At 47.8% G+C, this 21,724-nt stretch overlaps 1 protein-coding gene across 1 annotated transcript; it reads left to right on the plus strand.

The window, feature by feature from the left end:
• Positions 1–2,567: 2,567 nt before the first annotated feature.
• On the plus strand, positions 2,568–21,495 carry LOC144109693 (serine/threonine-protein kinase PLK1-like). Its single transcript, XM_077642493.1, has 6 exons — positions 2,568–2,579; positions 2,702–2,818; positions 10,279–10,592; positions 12,414–12,613; positions 18,472–18,591; positions 20,972–21,495. Exons 1-6 carry the CDS (start codon positions 2,568–2,570, stop codon positions 21,025–21,027), a joined length of 819 nt encoding a protein of 272 aa, XP_077498619.1. The 3' UTR covers positions 21,028–21,495.
• The last annotated feature ends 229 nt before the right edge of the window (positions 21,496–21,724 follow it).

Consider the following 21,724-nt stretch of genomic DNA (forward strand, 5'->3'; position numbering starts at 1 on the left):
TCAATCTTCATTTTCGGAGCCCAGGAACAGCCCTAAGGTCCTGGTGCAGGTAAACCATACACACAAATGTACAGTCGTTTTCAAAAATACACGGCCCATGGCTTCGCTCTGTGTAGCCGCACCGCGGAGCTGCTATCTTCGTTGTGCGGTCGCTGTGAGAGAGTCCTGTGTGACGACAGCCTTCGCCCTCACTCTCGTTCTTTCACGTGGTACACCTAAGGAACTCTTATGTGCGGCGTTCGTTCGTTTCGCCGCTGGCGCTCGCTACGAAAGAGGGCGCCTGCAGTTCGCGAGCCTCTGCGCGCGACTGTCATGAATAGATGCTTCCGCTTTGCCGTGCTCTCTTGCCGAGCTGTTACAGCAAGACTACCATCGCGGAGCGTTGAGACGCTTTGCAGGGGCGAGGTCTTGTTTCTCTGTTCAAATTTCGCTTCGCATGTACAGTGCTGGCGAAAGTGTGGTTTAAGATTTTTGACCGAAACCACTCACACGCTCAGCAACACTGACCAAAAATCTTCTGGCTTGGGCTGTTCTTTTGCCGTTGCATAGAAACAGGAACACCTAGTCAAAAGTTGCAGAAATTTGGCCCGGCCGCCTCCGAATTCGACCGCACCCATCACGACGCTGACCTACAGATTTAGCCTGGCGACCCCAGAAATTTGGCGCCGGCTGCCCCCAGAATTTGACCTTGACCGACTTGGACCAAAATCGATGTCTTGCTATAATTGACCGCGCCCAAAAAACAATGGTGACCTCCTAATTTGACCCTGGCCATTTCCATATTTTGGTCAGGGCATATATATAATTATAATTGGTTTTTGGGGGAAAGGAAATGGCGCAGTATCTGTCTCATATATCTTTGGACACCTGAACCGCGCCGTAAGGGAATGGATAAAGGAGGGAGTGAAAGAAGAAAGGAAGAATAGGTGCCGTAGTGGAGGGCTCCGGAATAATTTCGACCACCTGGGGATCTTTAACGTGCACTGACATCGCACAGCACACGGGCGCCTTAGCATTTTTCCTCCATAAAAACGCAGCCGCCGCGGTCGGGTTCGAACCCGGGAACTCCGGATCAGTAGTCGAGCGCCCTAACCACGGAGCCACCGCGGCGGGGCTCAGGGCATCCCCTAAATTTGATTTTTACCAATTTGCACCGGAATCGACGTCCAACCATAACTGTCCATGCGCGACACGATAGCAAATTAGCGTAATAGCAGATAGGCGTAAACGACCACCGAATTTGCCCATATGGTGAGAGGGCTTTCTCTTCATGCCGCCAAATATTGCGAACCGTGGGAAGCATTTGGTGCAGCGAGCTCAATTGGTGCAGCGACTGGCATGGACAGGTGGTGGTCCCGGGCTCGAACCGCGGAGCAGCACGGTTCAGCTGCGAAGTTTTTGTGAAAGCTGTATAGCATTCTTTTGTGGCCTTAAGGCTGCGCTTGTGTGGATGCGCATGGGTAATTGCAACTCTACGCCACATTGGGGAGATTCCGCTAAGCATTGGACCATCCACTGTATCCGTTGCGAAGAGATGTTTCACTCCCGCAGTGCAGTTTCATTTACTTGTCATTTGGATGCCCATGCAAATAAGCTGCCTCTTATTTTTAAGGGCGGACATGCACGATGCTATGAGTTTGTAGACAAACAGACGAAGGCGGTCTACGCAGCCAAGATCGTCTCCAAGAAGCACCTTGAGGAGGGGCGCCTGGCTGAAAATGTACGTTCCTAACCAGGGCTCCCTCCTTTCTCCGCCTGCTCGGTTTGTAGACATTTTCTTGGGGACAATGAGTCTCACATCATGGCATATTTGCTGTTGGTAAAAATTGCTTCCTTGGCCTTTCCTCGCAGTGTTAATGTTAATGTTAGCAGACTTTGTTTGGGGAAAAACTATCTTTTAAAACTTTTCCCTACACTGGATTTAAACCCATGTCGTCAACCGTCCCCCCCCCCCCTCCCCCCCTCCACAAAAAATATCTCAGCGACCAACATTTGGAACTGAATGGCGGTGTTGCTTAGCCTCACAAGAAACTACGAAACATGCCCAGCAATTTCGGACAAAAATTTTTGAAAACTGGAAAATTGTAAATACTTTAAAAGGAATATTGAAGGTAATGACCCATTCTTCTGATACGTAGCAAAATCTTTCTTTTAGAACGCTTCCATCGGTTGCACCGAACAGTTACGGCTCCCATGGAAAACCAATGGAGAACGCTTTTGACTATAGCAAAAAACGTTAATAGACAACAAAATTAAAGACTGCCGTCGGATCATCTGCAGATATGTTGATTGTTATATGAAATTTCACTTTATATAAAAAGTTGCGTTCATAAAAGGTTACCCCCTCCAAAATGTTTTTTTTTCCAGAATTGCTGGGTGCACGGTTAAGGTATAGGTGCAGGCCAACGTATACTAAGTATCCTATTATTGCCTCTAGGAATTTTCTTACTACGATTTATCTGCAGAAGAGGGTGAAAAGCAGGGTACAAAATTTTTGCTTAAATCTTGAAAAACAAATGGATGGACAGCCGCATATTACAATTGTCCAATTACATTTGTTAGTCATCATGATGGCCTATGTAATTTAAGCTTACGCGGCTTTAGTACTCGTGCTTAGATTCAGCTTCTTCCAACACTTTCTTTCTTTTGTTCCCGCTTAACACAACAGTTTCGTGGATGCTCATTTAATTGTTGCGTGCAGCTGGAAGAGGAAATAAACATCCACAGAACCTTGCATCACAAGCACGTCGTCGCTTTCCACGACCACTTTGAGGACGACGACTATGTGTACATCATCCTGGAGCTGTGCACAAGACAGGTGCGTTAACACTCTCCACATCTCCGTCGCCCGATCGAAAAGTCTACAGGGTCGTATCCTATTCGAATTTTGCTCTTCGCCATTTGTCGTGCGCGGAACAGTGCAGCGAAGTCTGTCATTCTAGAATGTGCAATGCAGACAGGCGACTGCCATAGACGAGAGCGTCACAAAACTTAGCTCATACTCAAAAATTCTGTACAAAACCATTTGGGAACAGGAACAAGTTTATGAATGCAAATTTTCATATATTGTAAGATTTATTTATAACAATCAATATATCCTCAGATCTCCCGTCAGCAGATTTGTATTTTTTTGCTATTAATGCTTGTAACGTTAAGAGACCGGAAACGCGCAGAGTGGGTGAGCGAACAAACGCGGGTTGATTACATCCTAACCGAAACCAAGAGGAAGAAATGGGCTTGGGCAGGGCATGTGATGCGAAGGCAAGACAACCGCTGGTCCTTAAGGGTAACGGAGTGGATTCCAAGAGAAGGCAAGCGTAGCAGGGGGCGGCTGGAGGTTAAGCGGGCGGATGAGATTAAGAAGTTTGCGGGGATACGGTGGGCGCATCTGGCAAATGACGGGGTTAATTGAAGAAGAGACATGGAGAATGGCTTTGCCCTGCAATGTGTGTAGTCAGGCTGATGATGGTGATGCCTGTGCTATTGCCAAATGCATTGCCTCTCTACGCACGCGCCGATTAGTCCGGACGCCCAAGGCGCGCGTACCATTGACGAGAACTTGGCGCCATCTGGCGCCATCGGGACGATCTGCGTACACGCAGTGGTGGCAGGCGGCATCAGTACGCGCTATGCTAAACGTATCCAGTATCTATTACCTGCGTGTGTCGAATGCATTGCAGGTGGCAATACGGAATATGGGCCACATAGAGCTTATTCGTGTGGCGTTAATCGCATGTCGTGCCGGTTAAGGCAGCAATGGCGCAACAAAGTGGCGGTCGCATCGCGACACGGACACACGAACGAGACAATCCTGTTGTCCTGCAAATCCGGCAATGACCCCGGCCCAAAAAACGTGTCCGAATGTGACTTTTTTCAACGCCTTTCGACATCTATTATACTCCATCTCGTTACTTACTTGCCGCACTGTGAAAGGCAGAGCCATTCAGCCACTCAGGATAGTGCGTTAAAAGAGTTCCTCCGTGCCTCGCCGGCTGCGTGTCGCCTGCTTGCGGTGTAGGCAGATATGCTTACAAAAGAGTATAAAGCAATGCTCTATTACCGTATGCGTCGCTCACGCGCGCTAAACGCAAGCACTTTGAGGAAAGGTGTGCAATTTGCTCCATTCGCACACTCAGTCCAGCGCACGGTGGAAGAATATTATAGGTGTCGGAACGGCGGCGCTTGGAGCGGAGCGGCCGTGTCCCGCCGCGCGTGCATGCTTTGACAGTTCGCCGACAGATGGCATAGCGATGCAGGGGGCCTTGGTTAGCGCCGCCTGCGCCGGTCAAAGCACGTGTGGGCACGCATCTTGCTTCAGTTTTGTGGACGTTGTTTTCTCGACAATCATGCAATTGTGAGCACAATGGGCAAGAAGTGTTTCGTTCCACATTGCACGACGGGATACAAAGGCTGTACCGAAAAACTGTCCCTCTTTTCCGCGCCGAAAGATGAAGAACGCTTGAATCTTTGGCGTCGAGCTATCCCAAGGAAGGATCGCTGCCTTCAAGTGAACGACCACGTGTGTGAAAAGCACTTCGAGCCCCACCTCGTGACTAAGGCATGGACAGCGCAGTACAAAGGACATGTCCTGGTGAGTGTTCCACGAAAGGCTTCATTGGCGAGTAATGCTGTGCCAACAATATTTCCCGGTTGCCCGCTGTACCTATCGAAATCGCTGAAAACAAGAAAGCGGCCCGCGGAAAGACAAGCTTTGCCTTCGTCGAAAAAACGAGTCGCATCATCAACTGACTGTAACCAGGAAGGGGCCTCATGCAGTAAAGATAGTGATGGCGTTAAAGGAAGCCCGTGCCAAACATCCGCGAATGCATTCGACAACGACATGAATGTGATGGAAGGCCAAACTTCTGAAGTAATGCCTCAGCCTGTTGGTCCGTACTCATCACTGGAAACTACATGCGCCACTTTCGCAAGCTTATTCGCCGACCTGCCACGGTCATTTCTTCCATCGAGTTCTTGGGGGTATCACCTGCTTGGCGTGGGAGAAGTACGAAGCGTCGTTTTCTCCCAGCTGGCGCGCACCCAAACACCTGTCGGGGTTTTGCTATCGGATGCATTCCCGCCGACACAAAGCCCTGCACCTTCTTTGGTAACCACTAAAACTGTTGAAATTCAGGAAGATATGCTGGCGAAAATTGCCATGATGGGCAGGCCAGTTTCTATGGCAGACCTTGGATATGAAGGAACTTTATCAACTGTAGATGATGTAAAAGCTCTCTTAGAGCATGTGGACAACACAAAACTCTGCGCTGGTGGACCTAATGTTCTGGAGTACCCGCATGCTGTAACAAAGTGTGCATACCTTGATATTAATCAGAAGTGGCGCCATAGAGGATGCTCTATAGTTGTTCACTCAAACTCTTCAGCATGTCACAAATGTGCAGGTCTTTCAAACGTCCTGCGGATGCACCAGAAAAGAACAGAAGAAAGAAAGCGCAGGCTTCAGCCTGCTGCTGTGCGTCTCTTGCCTTCATACCAAAGCAAGGACAAAGTTGCAGTCTTGCGTCGAGCAAATTATGCTCTGAAAAGAGCGAAGAATCGTGCCATCAACAGAGTGAAGAAACTGTCAGCGGAACTTGCGGAAGCTCGCCTCAACATGCAAAAAATGTCAGAAGAAGAACTGGAGGACAAGCTCTTCAAAACTGACATTCCTAGTGCTCAGCTGACGGTAATGAAAGAGTGCGTAGCAGCAGCTAAGCTAGCTAACAAGAAAAGCCGCCGCTACACGGAGGAGTGGCTTCTAATGTGTTTGCTTCTACATATACGCAGCCCATCTGCATATTGCTTTCTCCGAGACAATGATGTGCTCCCTCTTCCATGCGTAACGACAGTGCGCAGGTACTTAAGCATGGTAAGATTCAAGTGCGGTTTTGACACGCGGTTTTTCACGGCACTGAAGAAAAAGATGGCCGCTAAGGATAACTTCCAGCGCCATGGGATTCTTGTTTTTGACGAAATGCGCGTTAGAAAAGAAATACGAGTGCATTCAAAGTCTATGACATATAGTGGCTTCGTCGATTATGGCGATTCATCAGAGGCTCACGACGACCTTGCAGACCATGGACTTGTATTTACATTTCGCTCATTTGGTGACAAGTATTCTCAGCCAGTCGCAGTGTTTGCAAGCAAGGGCCCAACAAAAGGAGCCATACTTGCACAGCTCGTCTTAAAAGCGATATTTTTGCTTGAAGAAGCGGGGGCCATAGTCGACGCAGTCGTCTGCGATGGCGCTAGTACAAATCGTTCAATGTGGAAAGAGTTCGGTGTGAGTGGAGCGCTGAAGAGTACTAGGAACTACTTCACACATCCTGCTGATGAAAACCGTAATGTGTATGTATTTTCGGACGCGCCCCATCTCATGAAATGCGTTCGGAATCGTTTACACGCACAAAAAGTGTTGTGGGTGAACGGGGATCGCGTTCAATGGGCACATTTTGATAGGCTCTTTGTAGAAGATTCTAAGCAGCCAGGGAACTTGCGTGTGTGCCCTAAATTAACTTTTTCCCACATCAATCCTTCAACGACCGAAAAAATGCGGGTGAAGCTGGCCACTCAACTGTTCAGCATGAGTGTAGCCAAAGGATTAGAATTCTATTCACAGAGGCGCACAAAAGGACTCGAAAATGTGAAGGCAACGGTGGAATTCACGCTGAGGCTTAACAACCTTTTTGACGCCCTGAATCGAACTCATACAAAGGAGGGCGTCACAGTTGGAAGCAAAGATTTAAGAGTCCTCGCTTCGTCGCTCTACTGGCTAAATAAATGGGAAAAAGAAGTGGTATCAGGAAAGATATCTCGGGCAAGTTTCCTCACCGATCAAACCGCTGAAGGTCTTCGCGTGACTATTTTGTCCACATTGGAACTATCAAGGTACCTGTTGAAAGAGTGCGGTTTCAAATACGTCTTAACCGGAAAATTTAACCAAGACGTGATCGAACGCTTCTTCGGTGTTATCCGGCAAGCTGGAGGTCAAAATGACCACCCGTCTATGCCCACGTTTCTGCAACTATACAATATGCTATCAGTCTATAGTCTCATTAAGCCCCCTAAATTCGGGAATTGTCAAGTCAGCAATGTTGAATCTGAGCACGGTCTACCTGTGCTAACGTTGAATGACTTGAAACTTGCTTTTGATGATAATGCCAAGTCTGAAGGACACGTTCAGCTGCTGAAAAAGAAGCTAGATGGCCTGGTTGCTGTTGAAGCGGAGGTTGACCATGTGTTCGACAAGTTGCATGAAGTACGAGAAGCTGCCGACTGTATAATTTATTACTTAGTTGGCTTTATATGCCGCAAGTACTTGAAGAGTACAACGTGCACGAAGTGCCGTGAAGGATTATTGGAAGAAAGTGCCCTTCATCAACAGCCGGAAAGCAGCCTTGTTCTGTGTAAAACTAGAGGAGGCCTCATGCACCCAAAGCGAAGTCTCTTTCACTTGCTCCATGCCACTGAGATGGAATTTCAGAAGCATGCGGCTCTAAGAAATGCCTATGAATTGACGCTGGACAACATGCTTGACAACTACGAGTTTGAGTTCCCCTGTTCCGACCATAAAGAGGAAGTTATGGCAGCCGTGCTACACAATTATGTAGCCATGAGAATGAGGCAATTTTGCAAACGCCAGAAAGCTGATGCGAAAAATAAGACACAGGAGCTGCGTAAGCTGTCCAAGCTTCAGTAGGTGAAAATTTGGCTTCTGTTTCGCTGTTTAAATTGCGGGAGTCATGAATACCTTGGTGAGCGTGGAATGTGCGGTGGTGTCCCTTTTTCTTTATGCAGCAAAAATTTTTGTTCTAAAATTGTATTCACCGGCTGTTCTGAGTAATGTCAAATAAAAAAGCAAGCCGCACAGCACCTTCATGGTTTCACTGCTTGTGTTTCTTTAGGTGACCTCAGTTTATGTGGCTAAATGCATTACCTTTTAAAAAACCAGGCGAATGAAATTATTTTCCTTCTCCTTATCGTGTACCTGCAAGCCTCTGCGGTTTACCTGTAGACGCAGTGCTTGTTCTTGCGTTGTGCACGGTTTTGCCTTCCCGTCTGACTAAGGCAGGTTGCGCTGTAGTACCGCGTCCACTGTTATTTGCGCATATTGCTGCGACGGCATAGGCTGCGGTAAATAATGTCAAGAGACATTGCGCTCGACTCGCGTCGTACGAGCGCGAACGCTGCAAGGTGCAGGGCATGGCGAAACTCGCGGAGCATAAGCACTATTCATTGCAAACAACTTTCAGCCTCAGCTTTACCCAACATTCTTGTCTATTGCAAATTGGGTACTGAATACGCGCGTAATTATCAATTTTTTTCGCGTCCGTGTCTGCTTTCATTTAGCGCCTACGCTTGAAAAATGAGGCCCCTTTGCGTGTAGCGCCATCTGTCGAGCACAGCGCGATGTATGCACAACTTTTTTCCGCCTGCGCAGCCTTCGTCCGGCCACCTAGCTTGTTCTTCCATCGTGGTCCAGCGTTTGTTGATAGAGACATAACGATAAGCTAAGTCTAGTGGCGCCATCTGATTGCTAGAACGAGAACCGGTTGCCTCATTCCACCAACGCTCCTTTTTTGGCCTAGAAAGGGCAGAATCGTCACTGTAAATAAAACATAGAGCAAGCTTATTGCTAATACATTTTGCCATAGGCGACACGAGGCGAAGTGAACGCCCGGTGCCGCATTTACGGCCTGTGAACGTGCTGAAATCGGCTGTAACGACGAATCCAGTCCGAAGTGAGGGGTCCTGCTTCGAAATGCGCCTCCATTTAAGAAATGATATTTTCACGCTAAACAGGGGAGCTAGCGTATGTAACTGGAGTGTAAAGTAATGCTCGGCTTAAAACAGTGTTTGGCACATGTACTTTACGAAGCGCCATATTTTTTGAGCGTACGCCATTTCATAAGCCCATTTTGTACTAGCACTCCCCTAATAAACGTCAAAACATCGCATCTGCACTCATCGCAGTTTTGGTAGTGCTGAAGGGAACTATACTGAGATTAGAGAAGCGTGGAGCGCTGCCCCCTCCCACCTCACTTTGCGCAGCGTCTTCTGGGCCCGCGAAATTACCCCTCAATTGGAGCTTTGAGTTTCGAACCTTGTAACAGTATGGCGGCTGGGGCGGTACAGGCTTGCCACGAAGAAGCCTCCTGCCACCCGCCAAATCTGATAGGACTGGGCTTTCTGAACGTTGGCCTTTTCCTGTTAGTGAGCCTCGACGGATGGCGGAAGTTGTGGAGCCTTCCTCTACTCGACCTGGAAAGTAGTGAACAGGAATGGGAACAGAACCTTGCACAAATTGAAAACAAGTAGTGTGTCAAAGAAAATTGCAGCAAGAATGTGTGGTCGTCTTTCCTTACATTTAGTGCCTTGCGCAAGCTACGATGCCTGGCTTATTTATCTCTGAACGCCTGCTGAGTGGATGTTTAGAATTGTCTTCCAAGCCGCTCAAGTTATATACGGTCATGCCAGTATCTTTTTGTGCCTTCATCTTTACTGCAATATTATGCGAAAAAGTCCACCTTTCGATCTTCAACCATAGTTTAGGGCGCAGACACACCTGAAAACTGCTTCCATTTTTTCACATACTGACATCATATACTGTGGTGCCCTCATGTGGACAAAGTACTCTGTGCCTTGAAATACAAATATTTGAATAGAGGTTTGCCGAGGCCGGCTTGATTTCTATGATCTTGCTGCAGTCTCCACTCCCCAGCAAAAAACCGAGGAGAAATATATGCTCTTCGGCTTCTCCAAAAGTGGGTTTCAGCTTCACGGGTCTTTCCGTGCAATAAATTAGCACATTTATTTCAACGCGAGAGAGTTGAGGGCCCTGTGTCGCAGAAAAACCGGTGTCGTCCGCGTTGGCCGTGAGCGAAAAATTCCAGAAGCATAAGACCTCTTTCTTCTTTCACTACCTTCTTTATCCCTTCCCTTACGGCGCGGTTAAGGTGTCCAACGATATATGAGACAGATACTGCGCCATTTCCTTTCCCCGAAAAACCAGTTATTATTAATATTATTATTATTATTATTATTATTATTATTATTATTATTATTATTTCCTTTCCTTAAAATAATTTTATTTTCATTTTCCTTGCCTTACGGCTCGGTACGGGTGTCCACCAAGATATGTTTCCTTTCCTTAAATTGTCCGGGCAAGGCGTCGCGCCGCACGTACGATGGCGTTCCGTGGATTCCTTGGCAACGCTGCAACACGCTGTCGCGTCCTGCTCTTAAAGACGAAGCTTAAGCGTCCTCCAATTTTTTCAGTCTCTGGTGAAGATGCATCGGTGCCGACAGACGCTGACCGAGGTAGAGGTCCGCTACTTCCTGCGCCAGCTCCTCCTCGCCTGCGAGTACCTGGTGCAGGAGCGGGTCATTCACGGAGACCTGAAGCCCGGAAACCTGCTCCTCACCGAGGACTTGCAGCTCAAAGTGGCCGACTTTGGGCTTGCCTCCCGCGTCAATTACGAGGGGGAGCTCAAGAAGTCGACCTGCGGCACACCCAACTACGTCGCCCCAGAGATCTTGAAAAACAAGGGCCACAGCTACGAAGCAGACATCTGGTCCGTCGGATGCATCATGTGAGTCTCACCTGACTGCGCAGAAATTTTTTGAACTGGCTGCCATGTTAATGCTTACAACAACAGCTCGGTGACTGTTGTAAAGGTATACCAGTCCGCATTTGCACTAAGGGGACAGTCTACTGTCGAAAATGTGAATATAAATGTTGACACAATTTTTCCTGTCTGGTGACAATAACGAGGAAAGTACTCATAACCTCGGAATTTATTTATATTATTGCGATTGCTTTAAAGGCCTAGTTTTCCAGAAAACCAGATGTTGGCGATGTCGCCATCGCCCTTCTGGGCGGAAAATCACGAGCGTGGCTCTGACAGGTGCTGCCCAGGAGGCAGGTGTCACCCATGACACGCGTGACCTTGCGGCGTCATCACAACCAGCCCACCGGATAGTTAGCAAACTGGCCACCATGTCAGACCTTCGTTATAAACGGGAATAAACTCGTTACGATATCGCGTCATACCCTTAAGGCGGTGTTGAAGCGCCCCTCCAATTTTTCAATTTGCCGGAGCAAGTTGGGCCAGGGTTGAAGATTGCACTGGGTGGTGTTCAAACTTAGAAGCTGTGCTGGCCGTCAGGCTACTTCGCTTGAAATAGATTTGAGTTTTACGAATGAACGGAGCGCCATTTAAACGGTCAAATTAATTCGGGGAAACTTGAGGCGCCATGACTTCATCCTCTTGGAACTAGTCTCCACTTCCTGCACAGTTGAGCTGTACTTTTTCATCTTAAAAAGTTCGGAAAGTTTCAAATCACAAGACACAGAAAGTGGCGCTGCAACTGGGGGAAAAAACACGGGTGTATCTGAATATATCATTACTTTTTTATTGACTGGTTTTCAAACCATCCAGTGCTTTAATTTATAGTTGCAATAAAATTCATGTTTCAGTTAATGGGACCGTCATTATTGTAATTGTGAAAATTAGCGCAAACGACTCGAGACGCAAAAGTTGGAAGAAGGCACCACTATATAGCGATTCCTTTCTCCTGCTAAAACTCTAGACGAGCCTAAACTTTGCTTTTCAATACTCACCGTTGTTTCTAAATTCCTTCAGCTGTCGCCCCTATACGTTTCAAATACTTCTGCCATGGCATGAAGCCGGGTATACATTAACCAGGGCGAGGAGTTTTCGGTTGCCGCAGAGAGAATGCCATCTATGAAATTCGATACAGTGTCTCTTTATAAGCTGAAATATAGCTCATCCGCATCAAGCTCAAAGTCGGGTACTTACGTGCATAAAGAGTGTCCTTTGCCCGCACCGACATTAATTAACAATTAGTGAGTATTATACGATAGGGTACTTATGTGGCAGAGGGGTTTATGGAGGTGAAACGTAGAGGCTCACCAAAAGGATTCAGCTTCAGTTAAGGACAACCGTTAAGAGACCGGAAGCGCGCAGAGTGGGTGAGGGAACAAACGCGTGTTTATGACGTCCTAGTCGAAATCAAGAGGAAGAAATGGGCTCGGGCAGGGCATGTAATGCGAAGGCAAGATAACCGCTGGTCCTTAAAGGGTAACGGAGTGGATTCCAAGAGAAGGCAGTCGTAGCAGAGGGCGGCAGAAGGTTAGGTGGGCGGATGAGATTATGAAGTTTGCGGGGACACAGTGGCCGCAGATGGCACAAGACAGGGTTAACTGGTGAGACATGAGAGAGGCCTTCGGCCTGCAGTGGGCGCAGTCGGTCTGATGATGATTGTGATGATTCGATAGTTGCCTCCCACAGTGGCTGTGCATGCACTCCTATAGCTGTAACGTGCTCACATGGTATCCGCGCAGACAAAAGTGCGGTTTGCCGCGAACATTGCGAGGCTGTCCTTCGCAGGTACAAGCTGCTGTTGCGGTGCCCCCCTTTCAAGGCGTCGTCGAGGAAGGAGACCTGCGCCCGAATCAGGAGGAACGAGTACCATATCCCCTCGAGTGTGTCTTCTGACGCAAGCGCCCTCATCCGGTGGATGCTCCATCCGGAGCCAGCAAAGCGGCCGAGCGTCGAGGCCATCATGCACCATGATTTCATGACCAGGGGTGGGCTTCATTCCCGAATCACTGATAAGCCTCAGTGCGCTGCACTGCCGCCATGGTTCATTTTCTCTTTTGTTTTGTTCAAATTTATCACCTGCGGTGCGCGCACTTATCACTTTCTATTTTTTTAATGCTAGATGCTACCAGAGGCCGGTCCTGATTGCATGCAGCAGTTTCTGCGATGTCCTAAATCGCCGTCGCTTTCAGGCCCCTTATCTCCAATGTTCAGTGTCACCTTTAAAAATAAGAATGATTGATCGGGAGGGGCACTGCAATCTCGATGACCACAGAGTATGCATCCTGATATCAGCGCCGCTGAGTGGTTTTCTTCGTGGGCGCATGTTTGCTGAGCAGACTGAGTTGTTAGTCAGCCTTTATGAATGTGATTGCATTTAGGCTGCCGTCATCCACTTTCCCGCTTCTCCTCTACGAAACTCACTGATTGGTCGATACCCTGATGGCGTCATCAGAGCAATGTAACCCCAATTGATTAATCAGAGAAGCCCGCCAAGTTTGAACTTAATCACGAAATTCTCTTATTGATCGAGAGAGGTCACGCCACCTGTCCACCGCGGAAGGTGGCAGCCTGCCCAACAGATTGTGAGCAAACTGCCCGTGCACCGTTGCCAAATGCGATGCAGTGGCCACCTGCCCACCGTGACGCTGCACCGTGGCAGTGGCGCATCGCTTCAGGCCGATTCACACGGCGGTCCGACGTTCGCCCGAGGGCCGTCCATCACGTGTTTATGCGCCACTAAAAACTGGCCTGCCTTCCGATGACTTCAAGCGGAGGCGACGGGCCAAAAGAGCAGACGACGCGCTGAGTGTACCACTGTTGCCAGATTATTTTAAAGTGTTTGGAAACGCTGGTCAAACTGGTTTTTCCTCCCGACCCATGACTGCGATTGAATGGTGAAGGTGCGGACATTTGTCCAATTCCTCAAAGGCCTGGGCCGTTTTGCTGGTCGAGTCGATCGCTTTGCCATTGTAGCGAACGCAGTGCAGCTTGTCAAACAGCGTGCCTGGTTTAGTCTACTTAGCGAAGTGTGGCAGCCGAAATATTGGCAAGAGCGGTGGTTGCCAGAGCTAGCGTGCGCGTCTTCGCGGGCCGCCGCTAATTCCCGCGAGAGGAAAGGCACCGGAACTTCTTTGGTTGTCCAGTCCGCGGGCCAACAGGAAGCCTCTCAATTTAGTGACGCACGAACACGTGATGAGTGGGCCGCGGGCGAACGGTCCGTCGTGTGAATCGGCCTTTACCCGCTGCACCACTGCGCCAGTAGGGGCAGGAGGATTCCCCGCGATCTATGAAGAATGCAGTTGAGAGCGTGACGTCATCAACACCCCGCGACCACCAGTGGATCAATTATAGGGCACCCCCGAAGTTCAAAAAGGGGGTATCACTAAAATCTTGAAGTTGGACCACTTCCCAACATCCCTAAGGACCCCCAGAATATTTGGAAGCCAACCCCAGAAAATGGATTAGGTGGAATAGTTGGTCGGATTAGTATATTATCGTGATAATCCAATGTATGGCACTCGAACATTCTAAAATGTGATTACTTATGCACATCATATAAGAGCAATGAAATCCGTTTCAACCGGAGTTTTCTCGGGAAAATCGCAAGAACAAGATTACACTAATTGTAGACACCACAGCAGGCAGCCTAAATGCTATCATTTTCTTCTTGAAGAATGTGGTCAAGAAAGCCCCCAAGTTTTTCTTCTGTGTGCGTGCAGCAACTTTGTTCGTGTTGTCGCCACTGTTACGTGATAATATTGTTACGCCGAGTTGTTGGAGGAATAAGAGGAGAGAAGCGCGCGCAGACTGATCGGGCTCTGGAGCTTTGTTTAATTTCATGAGGCGCAACAAGGTGATTCTACCGGCTGCCAACATTGAATCCCTCGTTCAGACCGCTGCTGACATCGCAAAGGCCTTAGAGGATATTGCGTGTGGCCTAGAGCTTCGCTTTACACCTGCTGTACCTTCTCCTACTATATTCACATGTACCTGAAGTGATTTCGCTTAGGTCTCTATGCTAAGCTGTCGCAAATTGTTCTGAGCTTATCCATAGCGGCTCCAGGCCCCGATAAGGTCACTTCATCTATAATCATAATTTTGTTCAATGAATCTCCTGCAGACCTGTTGGCTATAATTAATCATTCTATTAAAGGTCCTTGGATACCACATGAGTGGCGTCTTGCTGAAATAGTTCCATTGCTTAAAAAGCAAGGGAAAGGCTTAACTTTAGACAATCTACGCCCTATTTCGTTAACATCGAACCTAGTGAAATTGGTGGAAAGGGTCCTTCTCAGCCGTGTCATGTCATTCATTTCAGGAAATGCTCTATTGAATCCATGTCAAATTGGATTTAGGCCAGGTTGTTCAATTTGATGCTCTCATACTGACCTTGAGAGTCGTATTAAATTAGCTCGCAATAGAAAAGTTTGCTGCGCTTGTCACTTTGGATGTCATTAAAGCATACGACAGCGTTGTGCACTCGACTCTATTACTAAGATTACAGGAACTGAACTTCCCAAGCTATTTTGTAGCCTGGATTTCTGTTTTTTTTGGAAAATAGAGAATTTTACTGCTGCCAAAATGGTGTTTCCTCAAGGAGATTTCCACAGACAAGAGGTGTTCCGCAAGGATAAGTTCTCTCACATGTCCTTTTTAACATTTTTCTAAACTCAATTCCATGCATTTTTTGCATCAGCAGGTGCCATTCACGCTCTTTATCGAACCCTTCAAAATTACCTCAATGTTCTTGACAACTGGCTAGGAAGAATTCATCTGTCCCTTAATGTGAAAAAATGCCCATTGTTAGTATTTACAGTTTCTGTTCCTGTAAATATCTGCCTGGTCTATAGAAATATCATAATACCTCAAGTTCAGACGGTGAAGTATCTCCGAGTAATATACGACTCTACTCTATCCTGGCGGCCACACATTGAGCAAGTTTCTGCAACAGTTCGGGCCATTGGCATCCTGCGCAGGCTTTGTGGTGCTAGGTCCGGCATGAGAAGGCATACGCTTCTGATGATTTATAATATGTACGTACGCCCAATTTTGGAGTAAGAGTGTGTTTTATTCTCAGGAGCTCCTGCCTATATACTTCGCCCTCTTGTGCTTTTGGAGCGTGAGGCGTTGCGCCTTTGTCTGGGGCTTCCAAAATATGTCGCCAATGCTGTTCTGCACCTTGATGCGCGAATGCCATTGTTATCAGCTAGGTTTCGCCTTTTAACAGTTCAAATATTTTTAAAATTGTGCGACTCACCTCTTCACGCTTCCAGAATAATATTTCTTAGTCAACTTTCCGCCTTTTTTAGTGCTTCCTGGACTCGTTTTCATACCCCGGAGATTTGTTATGTGCAGTCCCTCCTTGATACCATAAATATTCATTTCACAGATGTCCGCCAATTGTATAACAACTCATCATCTGTCCAGATTGAATTCGATGACATTTTCCCATCGAATGCAATGCTGCAGCCCTTCCCGCTTCTTCAGGGTCTATTGCAGGACCACCTAAGGTCCTTTCCCTCTCATGTTCTTATTGCTACCGATGCCTCGCAGGATCGCGAAAAGGCAGGTGTGGGAATTTTTTCGCCTTCACTGGATTGGTCTTTTTCTCTCCGTCTACCTGACTTCACTCCAATTTTTTCTGGCTGAATTATTAGCAGTAATCTTAGCCTTACGAAAATTAGAAACTACCGTTTCCCAGGTCGTGGTTATGACAGGCTCTCTGTCCATTTGCTCTTCCTTATCCTCACCCACTCAGTCTCGGGCATCACGCCTCTTTAAGTTCCTGATTCCGCTCCATCTAAATTCGGTAAGGTTGCTTTGGGTACCAGGTCATATGGGCTTTCATTTAATGAGGTTGCAGATTCCTTTCCAAGAGCCTCTCTCAGCGGCCCAATTGTTGCTGTCCTGCCAACGTGTGCATATACAGCTGGAGTGAGGTTTCGCAGCTACACAATATTTCAGGAATTTGCTGCCTCGGCTCTTACATCATCTCCCGAATATCAGCATTTTCTGCATCCTTGGAGTAGCAAAGACTGGCGCTCACGCAGACTAGAGGTCTCTTTCATGCGCTTGCGTTGCCGGGTTCCCCTTCTAAATTTCTACCTTCACAGATCTGGCCTGGCAGCTTCCCCACTGTGCCCTTTTTGTGCCGAACCTGAGACAATAGATCACCTCCTGCTGTTCTGCCGCCGCTTCTCTCATTTGAGAAAGCGTCTTTTTCAAATTCCATTTCATCAACTGGGCTTGCCTGTGTCTTCCGCGGTTGTTCTTTCGATTGGCGCTTCTTTGCTTGGACGAAGCGACAGGAGTGTGCGCTCTGCTGTGCAAACTTTTCTTCAAGAAACGCAGCGACGCACATTCTGATTTCTTTTTCCCGCTCGCAGTCAGTACGACATTTAAAGATTACAGGCGTTGTATACTATTATGCACATTAAGCCATTGTCCCGTCTTAGATCTCCAAGCTAACAGGACCCCCGTCCTTCCCTCTTCCAATCTACCAGACTACATATTATTGCCACTCCTTTTCCCGTCAAAACTTTCCTGTATCCAGTAACTAACCGCCTGTGTCTTGACCACTCCACCATAGTGGGTATGTGCCAGCAACGTATGAGGCCTTCCTTCCTTTCTTCCTCTGGGCCGTCGGCGACCAGCTTTCAACCGTAGAGCTCTCACCTGTACTAAAGCCATTTCATCCGCTACAATATGTAAATGTGCAACTTTACGCGCCGATAATCTTTTACTGTAGTGCAAGAAAATTCTGAATAACTGAGGAGTAGGCCTCTGTTCGCACTAGTTCGAGCCAAAACAAAACATTTCTTCATCCTACAGCCGGCTGCCACAACGACAGCAGAAAGGAGGCCCGTCTCAATTACAGTGAAGTGTGTCGAAGTACATAATAAACTGGCGCTATAAAAGACCCTCGTTACGCTTGAGTTTCCTTCCTGACTGCAGCAAGGATTTCTAATTATGTCCAAAAATTGTATGACCTTAATTCGGAGCATCCAAATCTTAGACCTATACTCCGGGTCCCGCGTGCATGGTGCGTGACTTAATTTACGTTGCGAAAAACTCCTCTGCAAATTACCGCCATACAAGATCGGCGAAATCAGCAAGACACAGCGAATTACTGTAGCAGTCTAAATTAAAAAGCCGCCGCCGCGGTGGCTGAGTGGCTACGGCGCTCGGCTGCTGGCCCGAAAGACCCGTGTTCGATCCCGGCCGCGGCGGTCGAATTTCGATGGAGGCGAAATTCTAGAGGCCCGTGTATTGTGCGATGTCAGTGCACCTTAAAAAACCCGAGGTGGTCAAAATTTCCGGAGCCCTTCACTACGGCGTCTCTCATAGCCTGAGTCGCCTCGGGACGTTAAACCCCCATAAACCAAACCAAATCAAAATAGGTTGAGAGTGGAAACATCACAAAACTGTTTCTGCACGGGGACACATTCAGTACTCTACACAGAAACGTTACTGCACTCGGCCTGTATTGGCGATTCTCTCAAAATCGTCACCACGATGCGGCGGCGGCGCCAACTAGTCTGAGAAAGATCTGCAGCGCGCGGAAGCATGTTTGCAAGTCTGCCTTCCTGAGACTTTCTCTGAACTCAGTAAACTTTTTCTATTCTATGCCCTTCTGCGAGTGCTTCGTCGACGCATTCAGACATTTTGATAAATTGGTTTTCTCCTTGCACCTTTATGATTCTATTCACATTGTCGAGGTTTTCTGCCCTGAGTACGGGTCTCAACAGTTTCTCAACCTCTTCTTTCGAGAAACGCTACTGACCTAACCATTCTACTGCTCGTATTGCACGGGCGTTGAAATCTTTTCGCGTGCTCCTTCCAGGGCTCCTTCCTGCACGGCTGCCGGTATCCTGTCTCACCACAAAACCCGACTTGGACGCACTAAACAGCGGCCTAGACGCAACTGACCGGAAACCCCTTTGGGAGAAAAACGAAAATCGTGGTAAGTTGCCATTTCTCTCCGCTTGAGTGATGTCGCTGGAAGCGGCAGCGAAGGTCCAAGTGTTTTCGCTCGACAATTCTGAGCACAAGAGTGCGTCAAAATACTTGCAGTCCCTTAACTCCGGCACCACAAGTGGCCTTCAAAACGTGTGGATTTACTTTAATAAGCACCTTTAGCACTGTGAACTCTGAAGCGCTGGCAGACGACGGACGAATGAAGGACGTGACACACAGTGCGCTGAACTAACAACTTTAATATCAAAGGAAGGCGATCCGCACGTTTTTATACAGTGACCCAATATTAGCAGTGATTACAGGGCGCATGCGCAATTCAAAGCAAAAAAAAAACAAGCTAAAAAGCAGGGGCAGCGCGCAGGCACATTTTTTGAACCCACACCATGCAGACACAAAAGACACAAGGGTGTCCGACCCACTCCGGTTGGCGAAACATCATGCACACCCCCATTCATACCGAAATCAAGACGTGGCAGCGAATGGGGAGAGGGGGTGGGTGAAGGGACGCAATAACAACTCTTGGCAAGATAAAAGAACTATCTACACACACCGGCAGTCCTGTGCGACCGGTGATGACAGGGATAAAAAGATAAAAACAACAATATGCAAAAGGAAAAGACGCAAAATAGACATTAAAATCTCGGAAAGCGGCATGAAGACATGCATAATGAGAATGAACTGAAAGGGTGGTTGGAACGGAAAAACAATTACCAACCTAATAGCGAGCGATGAAAGCCAACGAAGAACACGGCCTAAAATGATTCAATGCTAGTCAACAATGAACACGGCCTAAAAGGGGATGAGGGCTAACCATAAAGTCGACCTAAAAGATCAAGGCTAAGAGAGGGATGAAAACTAGACGAAAAGAATAGAAGTGGTGTCCCTGAAGATATTTAGAGAGCAGTAGCGCAAATAATGGGTTGTGAAAAGGAGCCGCGTAAGGAACCACGGAACCAAGAATTTAAAATGAATCGGAGAAAAGCTCAAACTCTTTTTCCAACAGGGCTATTAAGGGTGTACTGAAGCAGACGCCTTGTTGCTTGGTAATGAAACCTGCCTCAATTATCTCCCGTGTGAGCTGGTTGCAGCTGTTTGCCAGAATTTTTGTTGCCTTATACATCCGAGGGCACGTGCGACAATGACTGCAGTCACGAACGTGGGCGGCTAATTTGCTGGAGTTAGAGTTAGGTTCGAGCAGTCTTTTATTAATACATCGACCAGTCTGGCCAATGTATTCCCTGCCGCAAGACAAAGGGATTGAGTAAACAACTCCTGTGCTGCAACCTACGAAAGGATCACGATGCCGAACTGTGCATTCGCGAACTTTTTCGCCGGCATCGTTCACTCTCCTGCAGTAGAAGAGAGGCGGTGAGGGGTCGTGTTCTCCGTTGGCTTTCATCACTCGCTTTTAGGTTGTTAATTGTTTTCCCATTTCAACCACCCTTCCAGTTCATTCTCATTATGCATGTCTTCACGCCGCTTTCCGAGATTTTAATGTGTATTTTGCTTCTTTACCTTTTGCATTTTATTGTTTTTGTATTTTTATCCCTGCCACCGCCGGCCGCACAGGACTGCCGGTGTGTGTAGATAGTTCTTTTCTTGCCAAGAGTTGTTATTGCGTCCCTTCCCCCGCCCCCTCTCCCCATTCGCTGCCACGTCTTGATTTCGGCATGAATGGCGGTGTGCCTGATGTTCGGCCAACCGGAGTGGGTCGGACACCCTTGTGTCTTTTGTGTCTGCATGGTGTGGGTTAAAAAAATGTGCCTGCGCGCTGCCCCTGCTTTTTCGCTTGTTTTTTTGCTTTGAATTGCAAATGCGCCCTGTAATCACTGATAATCTTGGGTTACTGTATCAAAACGTGCGGATTGCCTTCCTTTGATATTAAAGTTGTTAGTTCAGCGCACTGTGTGTCACGTCCTTCATTCGTCCGTCGTCTGCCAGCGCTTCAGAGTTCCTAATGTCAGACTAACTCGCCCAGCAACACACCCTGCTCACCTTTAGCATACCCTGTACCGTGTTACCGTTCCGTTACCTGATTACCAACAGCCCGCCCACCGCCAGTGCGCAAGCGCTGATTGGTCGCGATGTGGCAGGCGCACGCACAGCTGTCGAGCACGTGGCGCCATCTGGCGCCATCAAGGCTATCTGCGCTGTGCCACAAAGCATTAAAAAGCAACTTCACCAGGGCAGTGTCATTAGCAATTCGAAGGTTACTAAGTTATCTTCCGCAATCATCCTGGTCCAGGTCCAACCAACTGAATAATTCTGGTAACCATTCAGTAAATGCCTTTGGAGAGATTGCGTAGTCTTACCTGTCACCCTTTCTAGCTGCTCTTTTAAACACTTTTTCTTTCTCCCTTGTCCAGCTGCCCCTGCCTGTGGCTGCAACTCAAGCCCGCCAACAAAGCTCCCGACATGCTAGCCTAAAAGGACTCTGCTCAACAGCATGACCTCCATCAGCACTGACGACCCCTACATCGACGGGGGTATTTTTGTTGGCAAATAAGTACGTGTATATTTAACGATTATTACATATTGACAATAACGCTTTATCTTATAGGCTCGTTCACGAATACTCGTCTTTCGGGTGCCGCCATGGGTTCCTGTTCTTTTAACTCACATTTTAATCAGCCTATTCATTCCACAAAACAAACTTTAGGAACCACATTTACTTTGTTGCAGCAATTTAGCTATTTTCTTTGCTGACTAGCACTAGTCATGCTTCCCCACTGCAGCACATGGCCACATGCCTGCTACAATGTAGCTACTTGCAAGGTTGCGATTGTGCTCCATAGGTGGATCGTAGTGACTCAGTTTTCATGTGCGCACAGACTGTGGCTGTAATGCAATTTTAATTTCTGTGCAATGCAGTTCTTAATAAAGCTTTGTACTGAGGGTGCTGTAGCCATTTGTATTCATTGTGGCTCTTGTAAAACAACCGTCCATCGCCTTCCAAGGCGAAAAAATGATGGTGGTAGGCAGAGCTCTTCGACGATACCAACTGCGGAACTTCAATTCGAAGCCCTCTTATCCCGTGTGGCCATATCTCGGAGGTCACCAGATGGTGGCGCCATCTATGGGCAGGACATCGGACTGTCTGTGGTGCACTGAAACCTTTT

Source organism: Amblyomma americanum, chromosome 11 (genome assembly GCF_052857255.1).
Source record: "Amblyomma americanum isolate KBUSLIRL-KWMA chromosome 11, ASM5285725v1, whole genome shotgun sequence".
Lineage (NCBI taxonomy): Eukaryota > Metazoa > Arthropoda > Arachnida > Ixodida > Ixodidae > Amblyomma > Amblyomma americanum.

What these genes read in the sequence shown, in the direction of transcription:
- LOC144109693 (XM_077642493.1), top strand. An exon ending in CCATGATTTCATGACCAGGG is followed by an intron (nt 12,614 to 18,471) that starts GTGGGCTTCATT and finishes TGCTCCTTCCAG; the next exon opens with GGCTCCTTCCTGCACGGCTG. An exon ending in GGAGAAAAACGAAAATCGTG is followed by an intron (nt 18,592 to 20,971) that starts GTAAGTTGCCAT and finishes TCCCTTGTCCAG; the next exon opens with CTGCCCCTGCCTGTGGCTGC.